The sequence below is a fragment of the Corvus moneduloides genome, chromosome 33 (genome assembly GCF_009650955.1).
Source record: "Corvus moneduloides isolate bCorMon1 chromosome 33, bCorMon1.pri, whole genome shotgun sequence".
Lineage (NCBI taxonomy): Eukaryota > Metazoa > Chordata > Aves > Passeriformes > Corvidae > Corvus > Corvus moneduloides.
This window is the reverse complement of record NC_045508.1, coordinates 106,132-126,535: the sequence shown is the minus strand read 5'-3', so window position 1 is coordinate 126,535 and position 20,404 is coordinate 106,132. Positions and strand designations below refer to the sequence as shown.

General features: G+C 60.6%; 3 protein-coding genes across 5 annotated transcripts; all 3 read left to right on the top strand.

Annotated features, from left to right (window-relative positions):
* Positions 1-166: 166 nt before the first annotated feature.
* On the top strand, positions 167-5,423 carry UBE2M (ubiquitin conjugating enzyme E2 M). Of its 2 annotated transcripts, none has more exons than XM_032094783.1 (6): positions 167-443; positions 1,964-2,058; positions 2,447-2,485; positions 2,949-3,052; positions 3,479-3,542; positions 4,939-5,423. In XM_032094783.1, the coding sequence occupies exons 1-6, from the start codon at positions 335-337 to the stop codon at positions 5,077-5,079; spliced, it is 552 nt and encodes a 183-aa protein (XP_031950674.1). In that variant the 5' UTR covers positions 167-334; the 3' UTR covers positions 5,080-5,423. The 2 variants fall into 2 exon arrangements, with proteins under 2 accessions (XP_031950674.1, XP_031950675.1); XM_032094784.1 differs by lacking the exon at positions 4,939-5,423 and adding an exon at positions 4,755-4,874 and having other exon boundaries at positions 254-443.
* A 2,874-nt stretch (positions 5,424-8,297) lies between these two features.
* CHMP2A (charged multivesicular body protein 2A) lies at positions 8,298-14,018 on the top strand. 2 transcript variants are annotated; one of them, XM_032094779.1, is made up of 6 exons: positions 8,298-8,402; positions 9,575-9,756; positions 10,984-11,163; positions 11,792-11,922; positions 12,208-12,269; positions 13,765-13,892. In XM_032094779.1, the coding sequence occupies exons 2-6, from the start codon at positions 9,589-9,591 to the stop codon at positions 13,890-13,892; spliced, it is 669 nt and encodes a 222-aa protein (XP_031950670.1). In that variant the 5' UTR covers positions 8,298-8,402; positions 9,575-9,588. The 2 variants fall into 2 exon arrangements, with proteins under 2 accessions (XP_031950670.1, XP_031950671.1); XM_032094780.1 differs by lacking the exon at positions 8,298-8,402 and having other exon boundaries at positions 9,589-9,756; positions 13,765-14,018.
* Positions 14,019-15,750: 1,732 nt separating this feature from the next.
* Positions 15,751-19,693, top strand: LOC116437158 (natterin-3-like). Its single transcript, XM_032094758.1, has 4 exons — positions 15,751-16,179; positions 16,887-16,921; positions 17,260-17,371; positions 18,527-19,693. Exons 2-4 carry the CDS (start codon positions 16,907-16,909, stop codon positions 19,534-19,536), a joined length of 1,137 nt encoding a protein of 378 aa, XP_031950649.1. The 5' UTR covers positions 15,751-16,179; positions 16,887-16,906; the 3' UTR covers positions 19,537-19,693.
* Positions 19,694-20,404: the final 711 nt, after the last annotated feature.

The window sequence follows — 20,404 nt, the reverse complement described above, 5'->3', positions numbered from 1 at the left end:
TTTCCAAGTGACTCCGGAAACTCCCGAAGTGGTTCCGAAGCCATTCCGGAGCTTCCCGAAGTAGTACCGGAGATCCCCGAACCCTCTCCGGAGTTTCACGAAGCGGCTCCGGAAGTTGCCGAGCGGTTGTGAAGCGGTTCCGGAGAGTCCCGAGCGGCTCCGGAAGTTGCCGAGCGGCTCCGGAAGTTGCCGAGCGGGCCGGCCCTCAGCGCTCGCCCCCGGCCCCCGTCGCCCCCGGACCCCCCGAACCGGAGCCGCCCCCGGCCCGGCCCCGCTCCCTCGGCCCCGGGGGGGGCCCGGACCCGCCCCGGCCCCGCCGCCCCGGCCCGGCAGGATGATCAAGCTCTTCTCGCTGAAGCAGCAGAAGAAGGAGGAGGAATCGGCGGGCGGCACCAAGAGCTCCAGCAAAAAGGCCTCGGCCGCGCAGCTCCGCATCCAGAAAGGTGTGGGGGGAGGAGGCGGACACGTACTGGGCCCAGTAAGGGCCACATACTGGGCCCACCAGGGCCCTCGTGGGGGGCAGGTACTGGTCTCGTTAACGGCCCTGTTGGGGCCCGGTACTGGTTCCAGTAGGGCCTCGATGAGGGTCCGGTACTGGGACCAATAGGGCTCTGATACTGGTCCCAATAAGGCCTTGGTGAGGGGCAGGTACTGGTCCCAGTAGGGGTCACATACTGGTTCCAGCAGGGCCTCCGTGGGGGTCGAGTACTGGTCCCAGTAAGGCCCCGGTGGGAGGCAGGTACTGGTCCCAGTAAGGCCCTGGTGAGAGGCAGGTACTGGTCCCAGTAGGACTCAGAGACTGATCCCAGTAGGGGCCTGGTTGGGTTTGGGTGCTGGACCCAGTAGGAGTCAGATGCTGGTCCCAGTCGGGCCTCAGTGGGAGTCAGGTACTGGTCCCAGTAAGGCCTTGGTGAGCAGCAGGTACTGGTCCCAGTGGTCCCTGGTGGGGGCAGGGATTGGCCCCAGTAAGAATCAGATACTGGTCCCAGTAGGGCTCAAGTGGGAGGCAGGTACTGGTCCCAGTAAGGCCTTGGTAAGGCTTAGGTGTTGGTTCCAGTAGGGGTCACACACTGGTTCCAGTTAGGCCCCAGTGGGAGGCAGGTGCTGGTTCCAGTAGTGGTCACACACTGGTCCCAGTAAGGCCTTGGTAAGGCTCAGGTGTTGGTTCCAGTAGGGGTCACACACTGGTTCCAGTTAGGCCTCAGTGGGAGGCAGGTGCTGGTCCCAGTAGGGGTCACACACTGGTTCCAGTTAGGCCCCAGTGGGAGGCAGGTGCTGGTCCCAGTGGGGCCCTGGTGGAGGTCAGGTACTGGTCCCAGTAGGAGGCAGGTACTGGTCCCAGTAAGACTTTGGTGAGGGTCCCAGTTAGGTCCCAGTTGGGGTCAGGGCCTGATCCCAGTTAGGCCCTGGTAGCAGGCAGGCACTGGTCTCAGTAAGGGTCAGATACTGGTCCCAGTAGGGCCCCAGTGGGGCTGTTGTCCCAGGAAGGGTCACATACTGGTCCCAGCAAGGCCTTGCTGAGGGTCAGGTACTGGTGCCGGTGGGGGTCAGATACTGGTCCCAGTAAAGTGCTGGTGAGGGACGAATGCTGGTCCCAGTTAGACCCTGGTGGGTGGGAGGTACTGGTCCCAGTGAGGGTCAGGTACTGCTTCCAGGAGTGTCCCAGGAAGGGGCAGGTACTGGTCCCAGTAGGGCCCCACTGGGGTCATGCTCTGGTCCCAGTAGGGCCTTCCTGGGCGGGGGGTTGGGCTCGTGGGGTTGTTGTCATGGCCGTGTCACCCGTGTCCCTTGTGTCCCCTTTGTTCCTTTGTGTCCCCATGTGTCACCTGTGTGTCCGTTTGTCACGTGGGTCCCCATGTGTCACCCCTGTCACCCACATCCTTGTGTGTCCTCATGTCCCCAGTTGTCCCCACTTGTCCCCACTTGTCCCCAGCTGTCCTCAGTTGTCCCTGTTTGTCCCCAGACATCAACGAGCTGAACCTGCCCAAGACGTGCGAGATCGACTTCTCCGACCAGGACGATCTCCTGCACTTCCGGCTGCTCATCTGCCCCGACGAGGTGGGTCTGGCACCCCCTGGCACCCCCTGGCACCTCCTGCCACCTCCCTGCGGCCCCTTGCTCTATCTGCCCTGGCGAGATGGGGACTGTCCCCTCCTGTCCCCCATCCTCCTCCATCCTGCCTGTCCCCTCCTGTCCCCTCCCTCTGTCCCCTCCTGTCACCCCCCTGTCCCTTCTCTGTCCCCCCAACTCCTCCTGTCACCCCCATCCCCTCCCCCTGTCCCCCATCCCCCCTGTCCCCTCCTGTCCCCTCCCTCTGTCCCCCCATCCCCCCGTCCCCTCCCTCTGTCCCCTCCTGTCACTTTGGGGTCCCCATTGTCCCCCTGTCCCCCCCTGTCCTTGTCCCCCCATCCCTTCTCCCCCCCGGTGACGTTTCTCTGTCCCACAGGGTTTCTACAAGGGCGGCAAATTCGTCTTCAGCTTTAAGGTCAGTCCTGGACCCCCGCTGTGGCCACCAACCCCCCCACTGTGGCCACCAAACCCCTGCTATAGCCACCAAACCCCTGCTATGGCCACCAAACCTCCCCTGTGGCCACCAAACCCCTGCCATGGTCACCAAGTCCCTCTCATGGCCACCAAACCCCTCCTGTGCCCACCAAGTCCCAGGGCCACCAACTTCCCTCTTGTGGCCACCAGCTCCCATGGCTACCAGTGGCCATGGGGATGGGGTGAGGGGACCAGGTGGCCACTGAGCCCTGACCAGTGGCCGCCGAGCTGTGACAGGGCTCCTGTGGGTCAAAGGTGGTACCTGGGGGCTGGTGGCCACCAAACGCTGACCAGTGGTCCCTGAGGCACTGTGTGTCCCCTGTGGGCTGGGAAGGGGGTTGGTGGCCACTGAGCCATGCCCGGTAGCCCCGGGGGTGACTTGGTGGCCGTGTCCTCCCCCCCAGGTGGGCCAGGGCTACCCCCACGACCCCCCCAAAGTGAAGTGTGAGACGATGGTTTATCACCCCAACATCGACCTGGAGGGCAACGTGTGCCTCAACATCCTCAGGTGGGCTACCGACACCCCTGGGGGGGCTACCAGCACCTGGGGGGGCTACTGAACATCTAGGGGGGCTACTGAATACCTGGGGGGGCTACCAACACCTGCATGGGGGCTACTGACACCTGGGGGGTAACATGTGCTTCAGCATCTGTGGGTGGGCTACCAAAACCCCTGGGAGGGCTGCTGACACCTTGGGGAGCTACTGAACATCTGGGGTGGGCTTCAGGACAGCTGGAGGGCCACCAAACAGCTGAGGGGGCTACTGGGGGGGATTCTGATACCTTGGGGCTACCAAACATCAGGGAGGAGCACCAGACACCTGGGGGGGCTACTGAAGCCCTGGGGGGGCTACCAATACCTGGGGTGGCTACTGACGCCTGGCGGGGCTGTGGTGGCCGTGGTGGCCACGCTGACCCCTGGCTGTGTCCGTAGGGAGGACTGGAAGCCCGTCCTGACCATCAACTCCATCATCTACGGCCTCCAGTACCTGTTCCTGGTGAGGGGGGACACCTGGGGACACCTGGGGACACCTGGGGACATCTGGGGACACCTGGGGACACCTGGGGACACCTGGGGACATCTGGGGACACCTGGGGGCACCTCGGGGACACCTGGGGATACCTCAGGGACACCTGGGGGCCTTGGAGACACTTGGGGACATCTGGGGACATCTGGGGGCCTTGGGGACACCTCAGGGACACCTGGGGGCACCTGGGGGCCTTGGGGACACCTGGGGACATCTGGGGACACCTGGGGGCCTTGGGGACACTTGGGGACACACCTGGGGGCCTTGGGGACACCTCAAGGACACCTGGGGACACCTCAGGGACACCTGGGGGCCTCGGGGAGACCTCGGGGACACCTGGGGACACACCTGGGGGCCTTGGGGACACCTCAGGGACACCTGGGGACACCTCAGGGACACCTGGGGACATGTGGGGGCCCTGGGGACACCTCGGGGACACACCTGGGGACATCTGGGGGCACCTCAAGGACACCTGGGGGCCTTGGAGACACACCTGGGGGCACCTGGGGGCCTTGGTGATGCCTGGGGACACCTTGGGGACATCTCAGGGACACCTGGGGACACACCTGGGGGCCTTGGGGACACCTCGAGGACACTGGGGGGGCACCTCATGGGGGCACCTGGGGGTGTTTGGGGACACCTGGGAGGGTTCAGGGGGGCCCTGGGGGGTGTGAAGGGGTCCCTGGGGGGGGTTGGGGCTGTGGGGTCCCCCCTGAGTTCCCCCCAAAGCCAGGAGCCAAACCCTGGGCACCCCCGAGCGAGGGGTTCTGGCCTCTGGGGGGTTTTAAGGGGTTCTGGGGTCCCCCCCCCCCCGATTTTGGGACCCCCCCCAACCCTAAATTTCCTAAAGGGGCCCCCCCCAGCCCTGAACCCCCCCAAAAACCAGGAGCCAAACCCCAAAGACCCCCCTGAACAAAGAGTGCTGGGGCCCCCACCTTAAATCTCTGGGTCTGGGGTCTTCGGGGGGTTTTAAGGAATTCTGGGGTCCCCCCTCAAATTTTGGGTCCTCCCAACCCTGAATTTCCCCCTGAGCAGGAGCTGAACCCTGAGGACCCCCTGGACAAGGGGTGCTGGGCCCTGCTCTTAACCCCCGGGGCCTGGGAGGTGTTCTGGGGTCCTCCCCCAGATTTTGGGGGCCCCCCTAACCCTAAAGGGGGCTCTTTAGGGTCCCCAAAAATCCAGGAGCCGAACCCCAAAGACCCCCCTGAACAAAAGGTGCTGGATCCCCCCCCCAAAATAGGAGCCAAAAACCCCCGGGACCCCCCAAACAAGGGGGTTTTGGGGTAGGGGGGGGTTGTTAAGGAATTCTGGGGGTCCCCTCCCCACATTTTGGGGCTCCCCCAACCCTAAATTTCGCCCTGAGCAGGAGCCGAACCCCGAGGACCCCCTGAACAAAGAGGCGGCCGAGGTCCTGCAGAGCAACCGGCGCCTCTTCGAGCAGAACGTGCAGCGCTCGCTGCGGGGGGGCTACGTGGGGGCCACCTACTTCGAGCGCTGCCTCAAGTGACCCCCCCCCCAAAAAAACCCCAAAAGCCCTCCCCAGGGACCCCCCGAAAAAACCCCAAACTCCACCAACCCCCCCCAAACCAAGGCTGGAGCCCGCAAACCTCCCGTTGGCTGGGGGGGGTTTGTGGGGGCCGCTGAGCCCGAGCGCTGCCTGGAGTGACCCCCCCAAAAAAACCCCAGGGGATCCCCCAAAAAAACCCCAAAGCTCCCTGACCCTCCCCGACCCCCCCCAAACCAACCCCGGATCCCCCAAACCCACCGGGAGCCAGCTGGGGGGGGTTTATGGGGGCTGCTGAGCCCGAGCGCTGCCTCAAGTGATCCCCCCCCCCCAAAAAAAACCCCAAAACCACGGACCCCCCCCAGACCAGCCCAGGACCCCTCCAGACCAGCCCAGGACCTCCTGGGGGCTTTGTGGGGGTGAACCCCCAAAACCCCTCCAGGGCCCCCCCAAAAAACCCCACTGACCTCGAGTGGCCCCAAAAAAAAACCCCCAAATTCCTCCCCCCCCCCCCCCAAAAAAAAACCCCAAATCCCCCCCCCAAAAAACCCCCAGCTCCCCTTGGGACCCCCCCAAACCCCGCTGGGGGACGTGGGGGTCGCTTCCTGCAGCGCTGCCTCGAGGGACCCCCTAAAAACCCCAAAAAAACCCCAAAACAACCCCAAAAAGCCCCGGCCCCGCCCGCCCCCCCCTATTTATTCCCCCCCGGGGGCGGGGGGGGGCCCCTCCCCCCCTGCCCCTCCCCCAGCGCTGCTCGGCCGAGATTAAAGAGCGAAGGGAACGAACTGGGCCGCACTGGTCGGACTGGTGGGGACTGGTGGGGACTGGGAGGGGGCCGTGACGGGGTTAGACTGGGAGGGGGAGTGTTACTGGTTATACTGGGCTATACTGGGGGGTGTTACTGGTTATACTGGGCTGTACTGGGCTGTACTGGGGGCTGTTACTGGTTATACTGGGCTGTACTGGAGGGGTGTTACTGGTTATACTGGGTTATACTGGAGGGTGTTACTGGTTATACTGGTTATACTGGGCTGTACTAGGGGGTGTTACTGATTATAGTGGGCTATACTGGGAGGGGGAGTGTTACTGGTTATACTGGGCTGTACTGGAGGGGTGTTACTGGTTATACTGGGCTATACTGGAGGGTGTTACTGGTTATACTGGGCTATACTGAAGGGTGTTACTGGTTATACTGGGCTGTACTGGGTCATACTGGGAGGGGGAGTGTTACTGGTTACACTGGGCTATGCTGGGCTGTACTGGGGGGTATTACTGGTTATACTGGGCTGTATTGGGCTATACTGAGGGGTGTTACTGGTTACACTGAGCTATACTGGCGTATACTGGGCTATACTGAGGGGTGTTACTGGTTATACTGGGCTATACTGGGTCATACTGGGGAGTGTTACTGGTTATACTGGGCTATACTGGGTTATACTGGGCAGTGTTACTGGTTACACTGGGCTATACTGGGTTATACTGGGGGGTGTTACTGGTTATACTGGGTTATACTGGGTTATAGTGGGGGGTGTTACTGGTTACACTGGGCTATACTGGGTTATACTGGGGAGTGTTACTGGTTATACTTGGAGGGGGGGTGTTACTGGTTATACTGGGCTATACTGGGAACAGGGTGTGAGGATGTTACTGGTTGTACTGGTCTATACTGGGAGGGACCCAGTGGGTGTTATTGGGTTATACTGGGCTATACTGGGGGGTTTTACTGGGTTATACTGGTTATATTGGGAGGAAGGTGTTACTGGTTATACTGGGAGGGTGGCTGGTTATACTGGAAGGGTGACTGGTTATACTGGGTTATACTGGTTATATTGGGAGGAAGGTGTTACTGGTTATACTGGGAGGGTGGCTGGTTATACTGGTTATACTGGGAGGGGGATGCTACTGGTTACAGTGGGCTATACTGGGTTATACTGGGAGGTATGCAGGGGATGTTACTGGTTATACTGGGTTATTCTGGAGGGGGGTAGTACTGGTTTATACTGGGTATACTGGGAGGGATGCAGTGGGTGGTACTGGTTATACTGGTTCATGCTGGGAAGTGGATGTGGGTCTCACTGGTTGGACTGCTTGATACTGGGTATAGTGGGAGGGGGGCGTGGGTGTTACTGGTTATACTGGGAGGGGGGTGTGGGTGTCACTGGTTAAACTGGAATGGGCCCAGCTCCATTCCTCAGCACTCCCAGTATGCCCAGTTCCCTCCTCCCAGTACGCCCAGTTCCCAATCCCAGCACTCCCAGTATGCCCAGTTTCCAATCCCAGCACTCCCAGTATGCCCAGTTCCCATTCCCAACACTCCCAGTATGCCCAGTTCCCATTCCCCGCAGTCCCAGTATGCCCAGTTTCCAATCCCAGCACTCCCAGTATGCCCAGTTCCCATTCCCAGCACTCCCAGTGTGCCCAGTTCCCATTCCCAACACTCCAGAGTGCCCAGTTCCCACTCCCAGCACTCCCAGTATGCCCAGTTTCCAATCCCAGCACTCCCAGTGTGCCCAGTTCCCACTCCCCGCACTCCCAGTGTGCCCAGTTCCCCCTCCCAGCACTCCCAGTATGCCCAGTTCCCATTCCCAGCACTCCCAGTATGCCCAGTTTCCAATCCCAGCACTCCCAGTATGCCCAGTTCCCTTTCCCAACACTCCCAGTATGCCCAGTTCCCTCCTCCCAGCACTCCCAGTATGCCCAGGTCCCACTCCCAGCACTCCCAGTATGCCCAGTTCCCATTCCCAGCACTCCCAGTGTGCCCAGTTCCCACTCCCAGCACTCCCAGTATGCCCAGTTCCCTCCTCCCCGCACTCCCAGTATGCCCAGTTCCCACTCCCAACACTCCCAGTATGCCGAGTTCCCATTCCCAGCACTCCAGAGTGCCCAGTTCCCAATCCCAGCACTCCCAGTGTGCCCAGTTCCCTCCTCCCAGCACTCCCAGTATGCCCAGTTCCCATTCCCAGCACTCCCAGTGTGCCCAGTTCCCACTCCCAGCACTCCCAGTATGCCCAGTTCCCTCCTCCCCGCACTCCCAGTATGCCCAGTTCCCATTCCCAGCACTCCCAGTATGCCCAGTTTCCAATCCCAGAACACTCAGTTGCCCCCAGCCGGCCCGACACCCCCGCGCTGCCAGGGGTCGCCCTCCCGCGGCGGTGCCGCTCCGGCCGCTCCTCTCGCTGCCCTCCCCGGAAGTGGCCGCTCCCGCCGCTCCTCTGTGGTTCATTCCTCCCCTGGGGGCGCCGTCACGTGATCGAAACCCGCCTGACGCCACGTGATCGGCCTCGCGCGTGACGTCACTGTTTGCGGAAGTGCCCGGGAGGAGCCGGGTGAGGGCCGGGGGCGTTTGGGGGGAATTTGGAGGGATTTGGGAACATTTTGGGGACATTTTCGGGCTCTTGGAGGGATTTAAGGAGCCTGGGTGGCGTCCGTGGGGGATTTAAGGGGATTTAAGGGGATTTCGGGAGGATTTCAGGCGGCGGGAGCGGCTTTGGGGGGCACTTTGGGGCCCTGAGGGGAGCCTGGGGGGGCAGTGGGGACTCTGGAACAGCCCAGGGGTCCCCCCGTGTCACTGCCCTGTCCCCCCGTGTCACAGCCCTGTCCCCCCGTGTCCATGTCTCTCCCTCTGTCCCCCAGTGTCCCCGCCGGGTCCCCACTGTCCGTGTCCCCCCCGTGTCGCCCCGCCGTGTCCGTGTCCTCCTCTGGCCCCCCTGGCCCCCCCTGTCCCCGGTGTCCCCAGGGCCCGCGTCCCCCCGTCTGTGTCCCCCGTGTCCCCTGTCCCCGTCTCCCCCATATCCAGATGCCACCACATCCCTGTGTCCCCCCCTGTCCGTGTCCCCCAGGTGTCCCCAATGTCCCTCAGGTGTCCCCAATGTCCCTCAGGTGTCCCATGGGTGTCCACAGCGTCCCCAGCATCCCCAGTGTCCCTCTGGAGCTGCTCTTGGGCCGTTGGAGGCTCCAGCAGAGGCTGGGCCATGTCCCATCACTGTCCCCAGTGTCCCCCAGGTGTCCCCAGTGTCCCCAGGTGTCCCCAGTGTCCCCCTGGAGCTGCTCTTCGGCCGCTGGAGGAGCTGCTCCGGCAGAGCCAGTGGGAGCTGGGCCGTGTCCCACCAGTGTCCCACCAGTGTCCCCATTGTCCCATCAGTGTCCCCATTGTCCCACCAGTGTCCCACCAGTGTCCCCATTGTCCCATCAGTGTCCCCATTGTCCCATCAGTGTCCCTAACGTCCCTCAGGTGTCCCCAAAGCTCCCAGGTGTCCCATGGGCATCTACAACATCCCCAGTGTCCACAGGTGTCCCCAGGTGTCCCCAATGTCCCTCAGGTGTCCCCAGGTGTCCCACAGGTGCCTCCAATGTCCCCAGTGTCCCTCTGGAGCTGCTCTTCGGCCGCTGGAGGAGCTGCTCCGGCAGAGCCAGCGGGAGCTGGGCCGTGTCCCACCAGTGTCCCCTCGCTGTCCCATCCCCGTCCCCGCTGTCCCATCGCTGTCCCCGCTGTCCCCAGGTGCCGCTGTCCCCATGGAGCTGCTCTTTGGCCGCCGGAAGACGCCGGAGGAGCTGCTGCGGCAGAACCAGCGGGCGCTGGCCAGGGCCGTGCGGGAGCTGGACCGGGAGCGGCAGAAGTTGGAGGCGCAGGAGAAGAAAATCATCGTGGACATCAAGAAAATGGCCAAGCAGGGCCAGATGGTGAGAGGGGACAGCGGGGACAGCAGGGACAGCGGGGGGACGTGGGGGGTGGGAGAAGGGGGAGGGGACTGGGGGATGTGGAGAGGACACTGGGGGGGGAAGGGACACGGAGGGGACAAGGGGACAGGAAGGAGCAGAGGACAGGGAGGGGTCTGGGGGATGTGGAGGGGATGCTGGGGATGAAGTGGGGGACACCAGGGGTGCAGGGGGATGTGGTGGGGTGGGACAGGGCGAGGGGACTGGGGAACGGGGACATGGAGGGGACTGGGGGTGTGGAGGGGACAAGGGGACAGGCAGGGACTGGGGGCGTGGATGGACAGGGGGACACTGAGGGGGACATGAAGTGGACAAGGGGACTGTCCCCTGTCTCTTCCTGCTGTCCCCTGGCTGTCCCCACTGTCCCCTCACTGTCTCTGGATGTCCCGGTGATGTCCCTGCTGTCCCCATGGTGTCCCCTGTCTATCCCTGTTGTCCCTGTCTGTCCCCACAATCCCCGTGACGTCCCTTGCGTGTCCCCTCCTTGTCCCTGCTGTCCTTGTGATGTCCCCTTGCTGTCCCTGGACATCCCTGCTGATGTTCCCCCTGTCGCTCTGATGTTGTCCTGATATCCCCTGATGTCCCCACTGTCCCCTGTCTGTCCCTCTCTGTCCCCTGTCCCCTGTCACATCCCTGCTGTCCCCACTGTCCCCGCTGTCCCTGCTGTCCCTGTGACCCCTGTGTGTGCCCTGGTGTCCCCGCTGCTGCAGTGACAGTATCCCCGTGTCCCCCCTGTCCCCGTGTCCCCACTGTCCCAGTGATGCTGTCCCCGTGTCCCCGCTGTCCCGCTGACGCTGTCCCCATGTCCCCGTGTCCCCATGTCCCCGTGTCCCTGCTGTCCCCATGTCCCCGCTGTCCCGCTGACGCTGACCCCATGTCCCTGTGTCCCCATGTCCCCGTGTCCCTGCTGTCCCCATGTCCCCATGTCCCTGCTGTCCCACTGACGCTGTCCCCATGTCCCCATGTCCCTGCTGTCCCCATGTCCCCATGTCCCTGCTGTCCCCATGTCCCCGCTGTCCCCATGTCCCCGTGTCCCCATGTCCCCGCTGTCCCGCTGACGCTGTCCCCATGTCCCTGTGTCCCCATGTCCCCATGTCCCCGCTGTCCCCATGTCCCCGTGTCCCCATGTCCCCGTGTCCCTGCTGTCCCCATGTCCCCGCTGTCCCGCTGACGCTGTCCCCGTGTCCCCAGGACGCGGTGCGGGTGATGGCCAAGGACCTGGTGCGGACGCGGCGCTACGTGCGCAAGTTCATCGCCATGAGGGCCAACGTGCAGGGGGTGGCACTGCGGGTGCAGACCTTGAAATCCAACAGCGCCATGGCCAGCGCCATGCGGGGCGTGACACGGGCCATGGCCACCATGAACAGGCAGGTGAGTGCCACCTGGGCCACCTGGGGTGTCACCAGGGCCGTGGCCACCATGAACAGGCAGGTGAGTGCCACCTGGGCCACCTGGGGTGTCACCAGGGCCGTGGCCACCATGAACAGGCAGGTGAGTGCCACCTGGGCCACCTGGGGTGTCACCAGGGCCATGGCCACCATGAACAGGCAGGTGAGTGCCACCTGGGCCACCTGGGGTGTCACCAGGGCCACCATGGAAAGCTGGGTGGGGTCACCTGGCTCACGCTGACACCATGGACACGGATGGGGGGCACTGGGGTCACCTGGGCATCCCCACTGCCACACTGGTGTCCCTGGGGTCACTCTCTTGTCCCCTGGGTGTCCCCTCATTGTCCCAGCTGTCCCCTGATGTCCCCCTGTGTGTCCCTGATGTCCCTGATGTCCCCTGGGTGTCCCTGATGTCCCCTGATGTCCCCTGTGTGTCCCAGCTGTCCCCTGGGTGTCCCTGATGTCCCCTGATGTCCCCTGGAGTGTCCCTGATGTCCCCTGGGTGTCCCTGATGTCCCCTGATGTCCCCTGTGTGTCCCTGATGTCCCCTGGGTGTCCCTGATGTCCCCTGATGTCCCCTGTGTGTCCCTGATGTCCCCCTGTGTCCCCAGCTGAAGCTGCCGCAGATCCAGCGGATCCTGCTGGAGTTCCAGAAGCAGTCGGAGCTCATGGACATGAAGGAGGAGCTGATGAACGACGCCATCGACGACGCCCTCGGGGACGAGGACGACGAGGACGAGAGGTGGGGACACCTGGGGATGCTGGGGGACACCCTGGGGTACCCAGGGGACACTTGGGGACACCCAGGGGACACTTGGGGATCCCTGGGAGACATTTGGGGACACCCCAGGGACACTCGTTGACACTTGGAGACACTCGGGGGACCCCTGGGGACACCCAGGGGACACTTGGGGGACACTCACGGGACACCCGGGGCCACCTGGGGAATGGGGGTTTGGGGACACGGCGATGGAGCGAGTCCCAGTGCGTCCCAGTGCGTCCCAGCGCTGTCCCTGTGTCCCGGCAGTGACGCCGTGGTGTCCCAGGTCCTGGACGAGCTGGGGCTGAACCTGACGGACGAGCTGGCCAGTGAGTGGGGGAGGGGGTGCCTGGGGGGTCCCGGGGGGATTTGGGGGGAGTTTGGGGGGTCCTGGAGGGATTTGGGGGGTCTAGAGGGATTAGGGTGGGTCCTGGGGGGATTTGGGGGGGATTTTGGTGGGTCTGGAGGGATTTGGGGGGGTCCTGGGGGGATTTGGGGGGGATTTTGGTGGGTCTGGAGGGATTTGGGGGGGTCCTGGGGGGATTTGGGGGGGATTTTGGTGGGTCTGGAGGGATTTGGGGGGGTCCTGGGGGGGCTGGGGGGGGTTTGAGGGGATTTAAGGGACTTGGGGGGGGAGTTTTGGGGATGTTTGGGGGGGTCCCAGAGGGATTTGGGAGCATTTTGGGGAGGGGCCTGGGGGTGTTTTGGGGGGGTCGTGGAGGAGTTTTGGGGAGATTTTGGGGGTTCTGGAGGGATTTGGGGGGTCCTCGGGGGATTTGGGGGGGCTGGGAGGGAACTGGGGGGGTTTGGGGGGATTTAAGGGGCTTCGGGGGGGGAGTTTTGGAGATGTTTGGGAGGGGTCCCGGAGGGATTTGGGAGCATTTTGGGGAGTTGAAGCAGCCTGGGAGTGTTTTGGGGGGGTCCTGGAGGGATTTTGGGGGGATTTTGGGGGGTCTGGAGGGATTTGGGGGGTCCTCGGGGGATTTGGGGGGGCTGGGAGGGGGTTGGGGGGATTTAAGGGGCTTGGGGGGCAGTTTTGGAGATGTTTGGGGGGTGGTCCCGGAGGGATTTAGGAGCTTTTTGGGGGGAGTTGAAGGGGCCTGGGGGTGTTTTGGGGGGTCCTGGAGGGATTTTGGGGGCTCTGAAGGGATTTGGGGGGTCCTGGGGGGGTTGGGGGGGGGTTGGGGGGATTTAAGGGGCTGGGGGGGGGAGTTTTGGGGATGTTCGGGGGGCTTCTGGAGGGATTTGGGAGCATTTTGGGGAGGGGCCCGGGGGTGTTTTGGGGGGGTCCTGGAGGGGTTTGGGGGATCCTGGAGAGATTTGGGGGAGATTTGGGGAGCATTTTGGAGCATTTGGGGGCATTTCAGGGACGTTCCGGGGGATTTAAGGAGCCGGGGGGGGGGGAGGGGGGGCACTTTGGGGCATCCAGGGGAATTTGGGGGGATTTGGTGGCGTTTTGGGGGCGTTGGCCGGGATTTGGGGACATTTGGGATATCCCGGGTGGGATTTGGGGGGAATCCGGGGACATTTCGGGGCAATCCGGGGACATTTCGGGGCAATCTGGGAACATTTCGGGGGAATTTGGGGACATTTTGGGGCAATCCAGGGACATTTCGGGGGAATTTGGGGACATTTCGGGGTGTTTAAGGGACCTTGGGGGGGAGGACCGGGGGCGTTTTTGGGGCGGTCGGGGGGGGGGGGGGGGGTGGATTTTGGGGTTATTCCCGTGGCATTTTGGGGCCGTTCACCGCGGTTTTGGGGCTATCTGGGACATTCCCGGCGGGATTTTGGGATGGCCCCTGATTGGCCCCTCCGTGTCCCCAGCGCTGCCCCCCCCGGGGGGGTCCCTGGCGGCGGGGGAGGGGCGCGGGGGGGCCGAGGCCGCCTCGGCCGCTTTGGCCGATGCCGACGCCGACCTGGAGGAGCGGCTCAAGAACCTGCGGAGGGACTGAGACCCCCGGAGCGGGAATTCCCCCTTTTCTTTGGGATTTCCCCCTTTTCTTTGGGATTTCCCCCATTTTTTTTGGGATTCCCCCCTTTCTTTAGGATTTCCCCCCTTTTCTTTAGGATTTCCCCCTTTTCTTTAGGATTTCCCCCTTTTTTTTGGGATTTCCCCCTTTTCTTTGGGATTTCCCCTTTTTTTGGGGGGATTTCCCCCCTTTTATGGGAATTTCCCCCTTTTCTTTGGGATTTCCCCCTTTTCTTTGGGATTTCCCCTTTTTGGGGGGGATTTCCCCCCTTTTCTTTAGGATTTCCCCCTTTCTTTGGGATTTCCCCCTTTTTTGGGGGATTTCCCCCTTTTCTTTGGGATTTCCCCCCTTTCTTTAGGATTTCCCCCCTTTCTTGGGGATTTCCCCCTTTTTTTGGGGATTTCCCCCTTTTCTTTGGGATTTCCCCTTTTTTGGGGGGATTTCCCCCCTTTTATGGGAATTTCCCCCTTTTCTTTGGGATTTCTCCCTTTTCTTTGGGATTTCCCCTTTTTGGGGGGGATTTCCCCCCTTTTCTTTAGGATTTCCCCCTTTCTTTGGGATTTCCCCCTTTTTTGGGGGATTTCCCCCTTTTCTTTGGGATTTCCCCCCTTTCTTTAGGATTTCCCCCCTTTCTTGGGGATTTCCCCCTTTTCTTTGGGATTTCCCCCCTTTCTTTAGGATTTCCCCCCTTTCTTTGGGATTTCCCCCTTTTTTGGGGGGATTTCCCCCCTTTCTTTGGGATTTTTTGGTGATTTTGGGGGGGGATTTTTCTCCCCTTTATTCAGATTTTTTGGGGGGGATTTTCGAGCCCTGCCGGGGGTCTCTGCCCCACCCCGGCACCCCCGGGACCCTCCCGCCCCTCCCACCCCAGAGTGGGATTTCTCCCCCTTTTCTTTGGGATTTTCACTCTCTTTTTAGGGATTTTTGAGCCCCCCCGGGGGATTTTCCCCCTTTATTCCGATTTTTTGGGTGGTTTTGGGGGGGCTTTCCTGGCCCCCTGGGTGTCTCTGATCCCCCTCAATGGGATTTTCCCGCTTTATTTGGGATTTTCACTCTTTTCTAGGAGATTTTCAGGTCCCCCGGGGGTCTTTCCCCCCTTTTTGGGGTCTTTCCCCGTTTTTTTGGGACGTCGACACTACTTTGGGGCAAATTCCCCCCTCCCGGGGGTCTCCCCCCCCCTTTTTGGAGTCATTCCCCCATTTTTTGGGGTGTTCCCCGTCCCCCAATAAAGTTTCGTTGGACCCGCGGCTGCTCCGGTTCCCTCCTGGGGGTCCCAGTTCGGGACTGGGAGCACTGGGAGGGGGCGGGGGGGGCTCAGTTCGGGATCTTTGGGGGGGTGGGGGGGGAAATTTGGGGTCCCGGGGGGGATTTGGGGTCCCCGGGGGGGATTTGGAGACGTCACTTTGGGGGGGGGGGGAGGAGGAGAGGCATTTTTGGGTTAGAAACCCCCCAAACTTGGAAAATTTTTGATTTTTTATCTGAATTTTGGGGGTGTTGGGCTGATTTGGGGTCTTGGGGGTGATTTGGGGTTCGTTTTGTGGTGTTTTGGCTCATTTTGAGGACTTTTGGGTGATATTTTGGGATCTTTCGACTCATTTGTGGGGTGGTTTTGGTGATTTTGGGGTGTTCGGGTGATTCTTGGGTTGTTTTGGTGATTTTTGGGTTGTTTTGGTGATTTTTTGGGATCTTTCGACTCATTTTTGGGGTGTTTTGGTGATTTTTGGGGTGTTTGGGTGATTTTTGGGGTGTTTTGGTGATTTTTTTGGGATGTTTTGACTCATTTTTGGGGTGTTTGGGTGATTTTTGGGGATGTTTTGACTCATTGTTTTGGGTGTTTTGGTGCTTTTTGGGATGTTTTGACTCATTTTTGGGGTCTTTCAGCTCAGTTTTGGGGGCTTCTGACTCATTTTTGAAGATGATTCCTAAGAAAAAAAAGTGACTTTTTAAAAATCTCACCACTGGGAAAACCAGGAATCCCCGGATTTCTCCCAAAATCTTCAATTTCCCAGCGGTGTTTTGGGGTTCTTTGACCTTCTTTGGGGCCCGAAGGTTAAAAAAAGCCCCGAAAAGTGAAGTGAAAAGTCCTCAACAAGCGGAAAAAATCCCCCACAAAATCCCACTTCTCTATTTTGGGGTTTTTTTTTTGCATTTTTGACGTTTTTCCTGGGGGGGTTTGGGGGCGTTTTCGGGGCTTGAATAACGCGAAAAACACCAGAACCGGCTGAGAACACCCCAAAAAAAGGGGATTTACCTGGAAACGGGAGCACAGGTGAGGGGGGACCCCAAAATGTGGAGTTTGGGGAGCCCAAAATGTGGAGTTTGGGAAGGAGGAACCCCAAAATGAGGAACTGGGACGTGGGAACCCCAAAACTTGGGAGTCCCAAAATGTGGATTTTGGGAAGGGGAGCCCCAAAATTTGGATCTGAGAACTGGGGGAGCCCCAAATGTGGGACTGGGGAGTCCCAAAATGTGGATTTGGGGAGAAGGGACTCCAAAATTGGAGCTGGGGAATCCCAAAATGTGGGGCCGGGGAGGGGGAAACCCCAAAATTCGGATTTGGGAACTGGGGGAGCCCCAAATGGGATCTGGGAGAGCCCCAAATTTCGGATCTGGGAACTGGGGAGAAGGGACCCCAAAATTTGAGCTGGGGATCCCAAAATGTGGAGCTGGGAATCGAGGGGAGCCCCAATATTTGGAGAACCCCAAAGGTTGGAGCCAGGGAGCCACAAAAATGTGGAATTTTAGGGGGGGAACCCCAAAATTTGAAGGGAGGGGGAGCAAAAAATGGGGATTTTGGGAAAAGGGACCCCAAAATTTGAAGAGGAGAAACCCAAATTGTGGATTTTGGGAAGGGAAGGATCCCAAATTGTGGATTTTGGGGAAAGGGACCCCAAAATGTGGATTTGGGGAGGGTCGTGGCCCCGGGGCTCCTGAAGTTGATGCGATTTTGGAAGAAAATCCCGGATTTTTCCGCAGGCTCCGTCGGCTCCGGAGCGATGCCGACGCTCCAGGTACGGCCCGGTCCCTTCTGGAATATTCTGGGAATTTTTAACCATTTCTGGGGGGAAAAAAGAAAAAAAAGGGGGGGGGGGGGGGATTTTTCGCAGCGCCCAGATATGGCAATTTTTAAAAAATTCCATGAAATAACGAAATGAATGGAATTCGCTCCGAAATGGAGGAATTGGGGGCGCGTTTCCTGCCCTTCCCTTTCCCGGCTTTTTTTCCCGGAGTTAAAAAGTGGAACTGGACCAATCCGGGGGGGTTTCAGCCCAAAACCCGGCGGGAAAAGGGGATTTGGGGCTCGGGAATTTGGGATGGGGGAAGGTGACGCCTCCCGGGTCCCCCCCAGCTCTTGGCCGCCGCCGCCCTCCTGGTCCTTGGCACGGGAATTCCGGGAATTCCGGGAATTCCGGGAATTGCGGCGGTGCCAGCCCCGGGAAGGAGCCCCGCGGAGCGCCCCGGTGAGTCCCGGGATGGAGCCCGATCCCACAATGTCCCAGTATATCCCAGTCCCTCCCAGTCCTCTCCCACTGACACCACTTTCCCTCCCAGTACATCCCAGTCCATCCCACTGCCCTCCCAGCTCGTGCCCTGTTCCCTCCCAGTGCACCCCAATTCCCTCCCAGTCTCTCCCAGTCCACTCCCAGTTCATCCCAGCCCTCTCCCAGTACATCCCAGTCCCGTCCTCGTATATCCCAGTCCCCTCCTGGTCCATCCCAGTATATCCCAGTCCCCTCCTGGTGCATCTCAGTATATCCCAGTGCCATCCCAGTATATCCCAATGCCATCCCAGTCTCTCCCAGTCTATCCCAATCCCTTTCCAATCCCATCCCAGTATATCCCAATCCCCTTCTAGTCCATCCCAGTCCATCCCAGTATATGCCAATCTCCTCCCAGTCCCATCCCAGTCCATCCCAGTATATCCCAGTGCCTTCCCACCATATCCCAATCCCCTTCCAGTCCCATCCCAGTCCATCCCAGTATATCCCAATCCCCTTCCAGTCCCATCCCAGTCTCTCCCAGTATATCCCAATACCCTTCCAGTCCCATCCCAGTCTCTCCCAGTATATCTCAATCTCCTCCCAGTCCCATCCCAGTCCATCCCAGTATATCCCAGTGCCTTCCCAGTATATCCCAATCCCCTTCCAGTCCATCCCAGTCTCTCCCACTAAATCCCCTTCCAGTCCCCTCTCAGTCCATCCCAGTATATCCCAATCCCCTTCCAGTCCATCCCAGTATATCCCAATCTCCTCCCAGTCCATCCCAGTATATCCCAATCCCCTTCCAGTCCCATCCCAGTCTCTCCCAGTATATCCCAATCCCCTTCCAGTCCCATCCCAGTCTCTCCCAGTATATCTCAATCTCCTCCCAGTCCCATCCCAGTCCATCCCAGTATATCCCAGTGCCTTCCCAGTATATCCCAATCCCCTTCCAGTCCATCCCAGTCTCTCCCACTAAATCCCCTTCCAGTCCCCTCTCAGTCCATCCCAGTATATCCCAATCCCCTTCCAGTCCCATCCCAGTATATCCCAATCCCCTCCCAGTCCATCCCAGTCCCAGCCCCCGACCCACGGACCCCCCTCAGTTTCCCCAAACCCCACAACTCCTCGTTCCAGCTCCCGCCCGGCTCCCTCCGCGCCGGAAGCGCTCCCAGGACGCTCCATCCTCGCTCCAGTGGGTGCCTTTCCAGGGCCAGCTCCCCGCCGACGCCGTCTCCAACTGGAACCGCCATTCCGGCCGCCTGGAATACGTCTGCTCCACCCGGGCTCACAAGTGCAACCTCGGCGCCTACGACCCGGAGCGGGGCCCCTTCTGCTTCTCCCCGTGGCTGGAACAGGAGGAGAGAGACTCCAAATTCCACATCCTGGTCAACCCCGGCGGCTTCGAGGCGCTGGATTGGGTGGACACGTCCTTCGGCAGCACCCCCGAGGGGGCCGTGGAGGGCTGTCCCCTCACCGACCTCTTCGTGGGCCGGAGCGAGGACGGGCTGGGAAAAGCCTCCAAGGAGCAGCAGGCGCTGTTCGTGGCCGTGCAAGGCGAGGAGATTTGGTACAAGTGGTACCAGATCCTGGTGGTCCGGCAGGGCCCGGCCGACGTCTCCATCGCCAACGTGTCCTACAACGGCAGCGCGGCGCAGGAGCTCTTCGAGGACGCGGCGCTGGCCGAGGTCCTGGCGAGGAACGACGGCTGCCGGGCCGCCCTAAAATCCGTCACCTTGGAAGAGGCCACGGAGATGGAGCACGACTGGAGCGCCGAGCTGCCGGCGCTGGCGGCCGCGCACGGAGTGCTCCGGGCGGCCCCGCTGCTTCTCACGGCGACGGGATGGGATTTAGGGAATGTCACGGCCGTGCCGTGGGCGGGCGCTGCCAGCACCAGCGAGTTCGTGTCGCGCGTCCACGAGGTCCGCGAGGAGATCCCGGCGCGCTCGGAATGCGCCGTGGTGCTCCGGGGGCTCCGGCGCGACCTCCGCGTCCCCTTCTCGGCCTGGCTCACCCGGGAATTCCGCTCCGGCCGCCAGCACCGCGTGGTCATCGCGGGCTGGGTGCGGAGCCGGGCGGTCACCGGGGTCCGCGCCGGCCTCGAGCGCTGCCGGGAGCTCACCGAGCTCCCCCCCTGCCCGCATTAGGGATGGGGCGACTCCTGGAGTTCGGCTTTTCCCGCTGGTTTTTCCCCCAGATAACCCCCGCGGAACGCGACGGCAGCAGATCCATGGAAACGCTTGGCTTCGGCGCGGTTTTCCCACCTTTTTGGCTTTTATGGCATAAACCTCATCCCGAAATGCAGGGAAATGTGGTTTTCTGGCTGTTTGTCTCCCAAAGAAGTCCAACAACACCGGGAAACCCAGGAAAACCCTCGGGTTTGGGGGATTTTTTCCCAATCTTTTTCAGTTTTGTGCCACAACTTTCACCCCTGCCTGGAACAGCACAGGGAAATGTGGCGGAATTTCCTCTTTTCTCCCAGAAAACCTCAAACACCACCATGAAATCCAGGAAAATTGCCGCATTTGTTGAGTTTTTTTCCAGTCTTCTTCATTTTCATGGCAGAACCTTCATCCCTGTCTGAAACCACAAAAAAAATGCGGCCTTTTCCAGTGGAATTTCCAGTTTTCTCCCCAAAAAAACTCCAGCAACGATGCGGAATCCAGGAAAATCGCTGGGTTTGGTGCTTTTTCTCCCGTATTTTTGGTTTTCGTGGTATAACCTTCATCCCAGTCCCAAACCACGTGGCAACAATGCAGGAAAATGTGGCGTTTTCCATCTGAATTGTCCATTTTCTCCCAAAAAAAACCCCCAGAAACCACGGAATCCAGGAAAACGCTGGTTTTGCCCTCAAGAGTCTCTGTTTTTTGCCCCCAGATTCCCCAAACTGGCACAGGATACAGGAAAATCCATTTCCTACATGATTTCCCCCTTTTTCTTTTTCCATCAAAATTTTCTCTCTCCAGCTGGACCCTCCCTCCCCCTGGAGCGGGATGGACACAATTCCCATTCCCT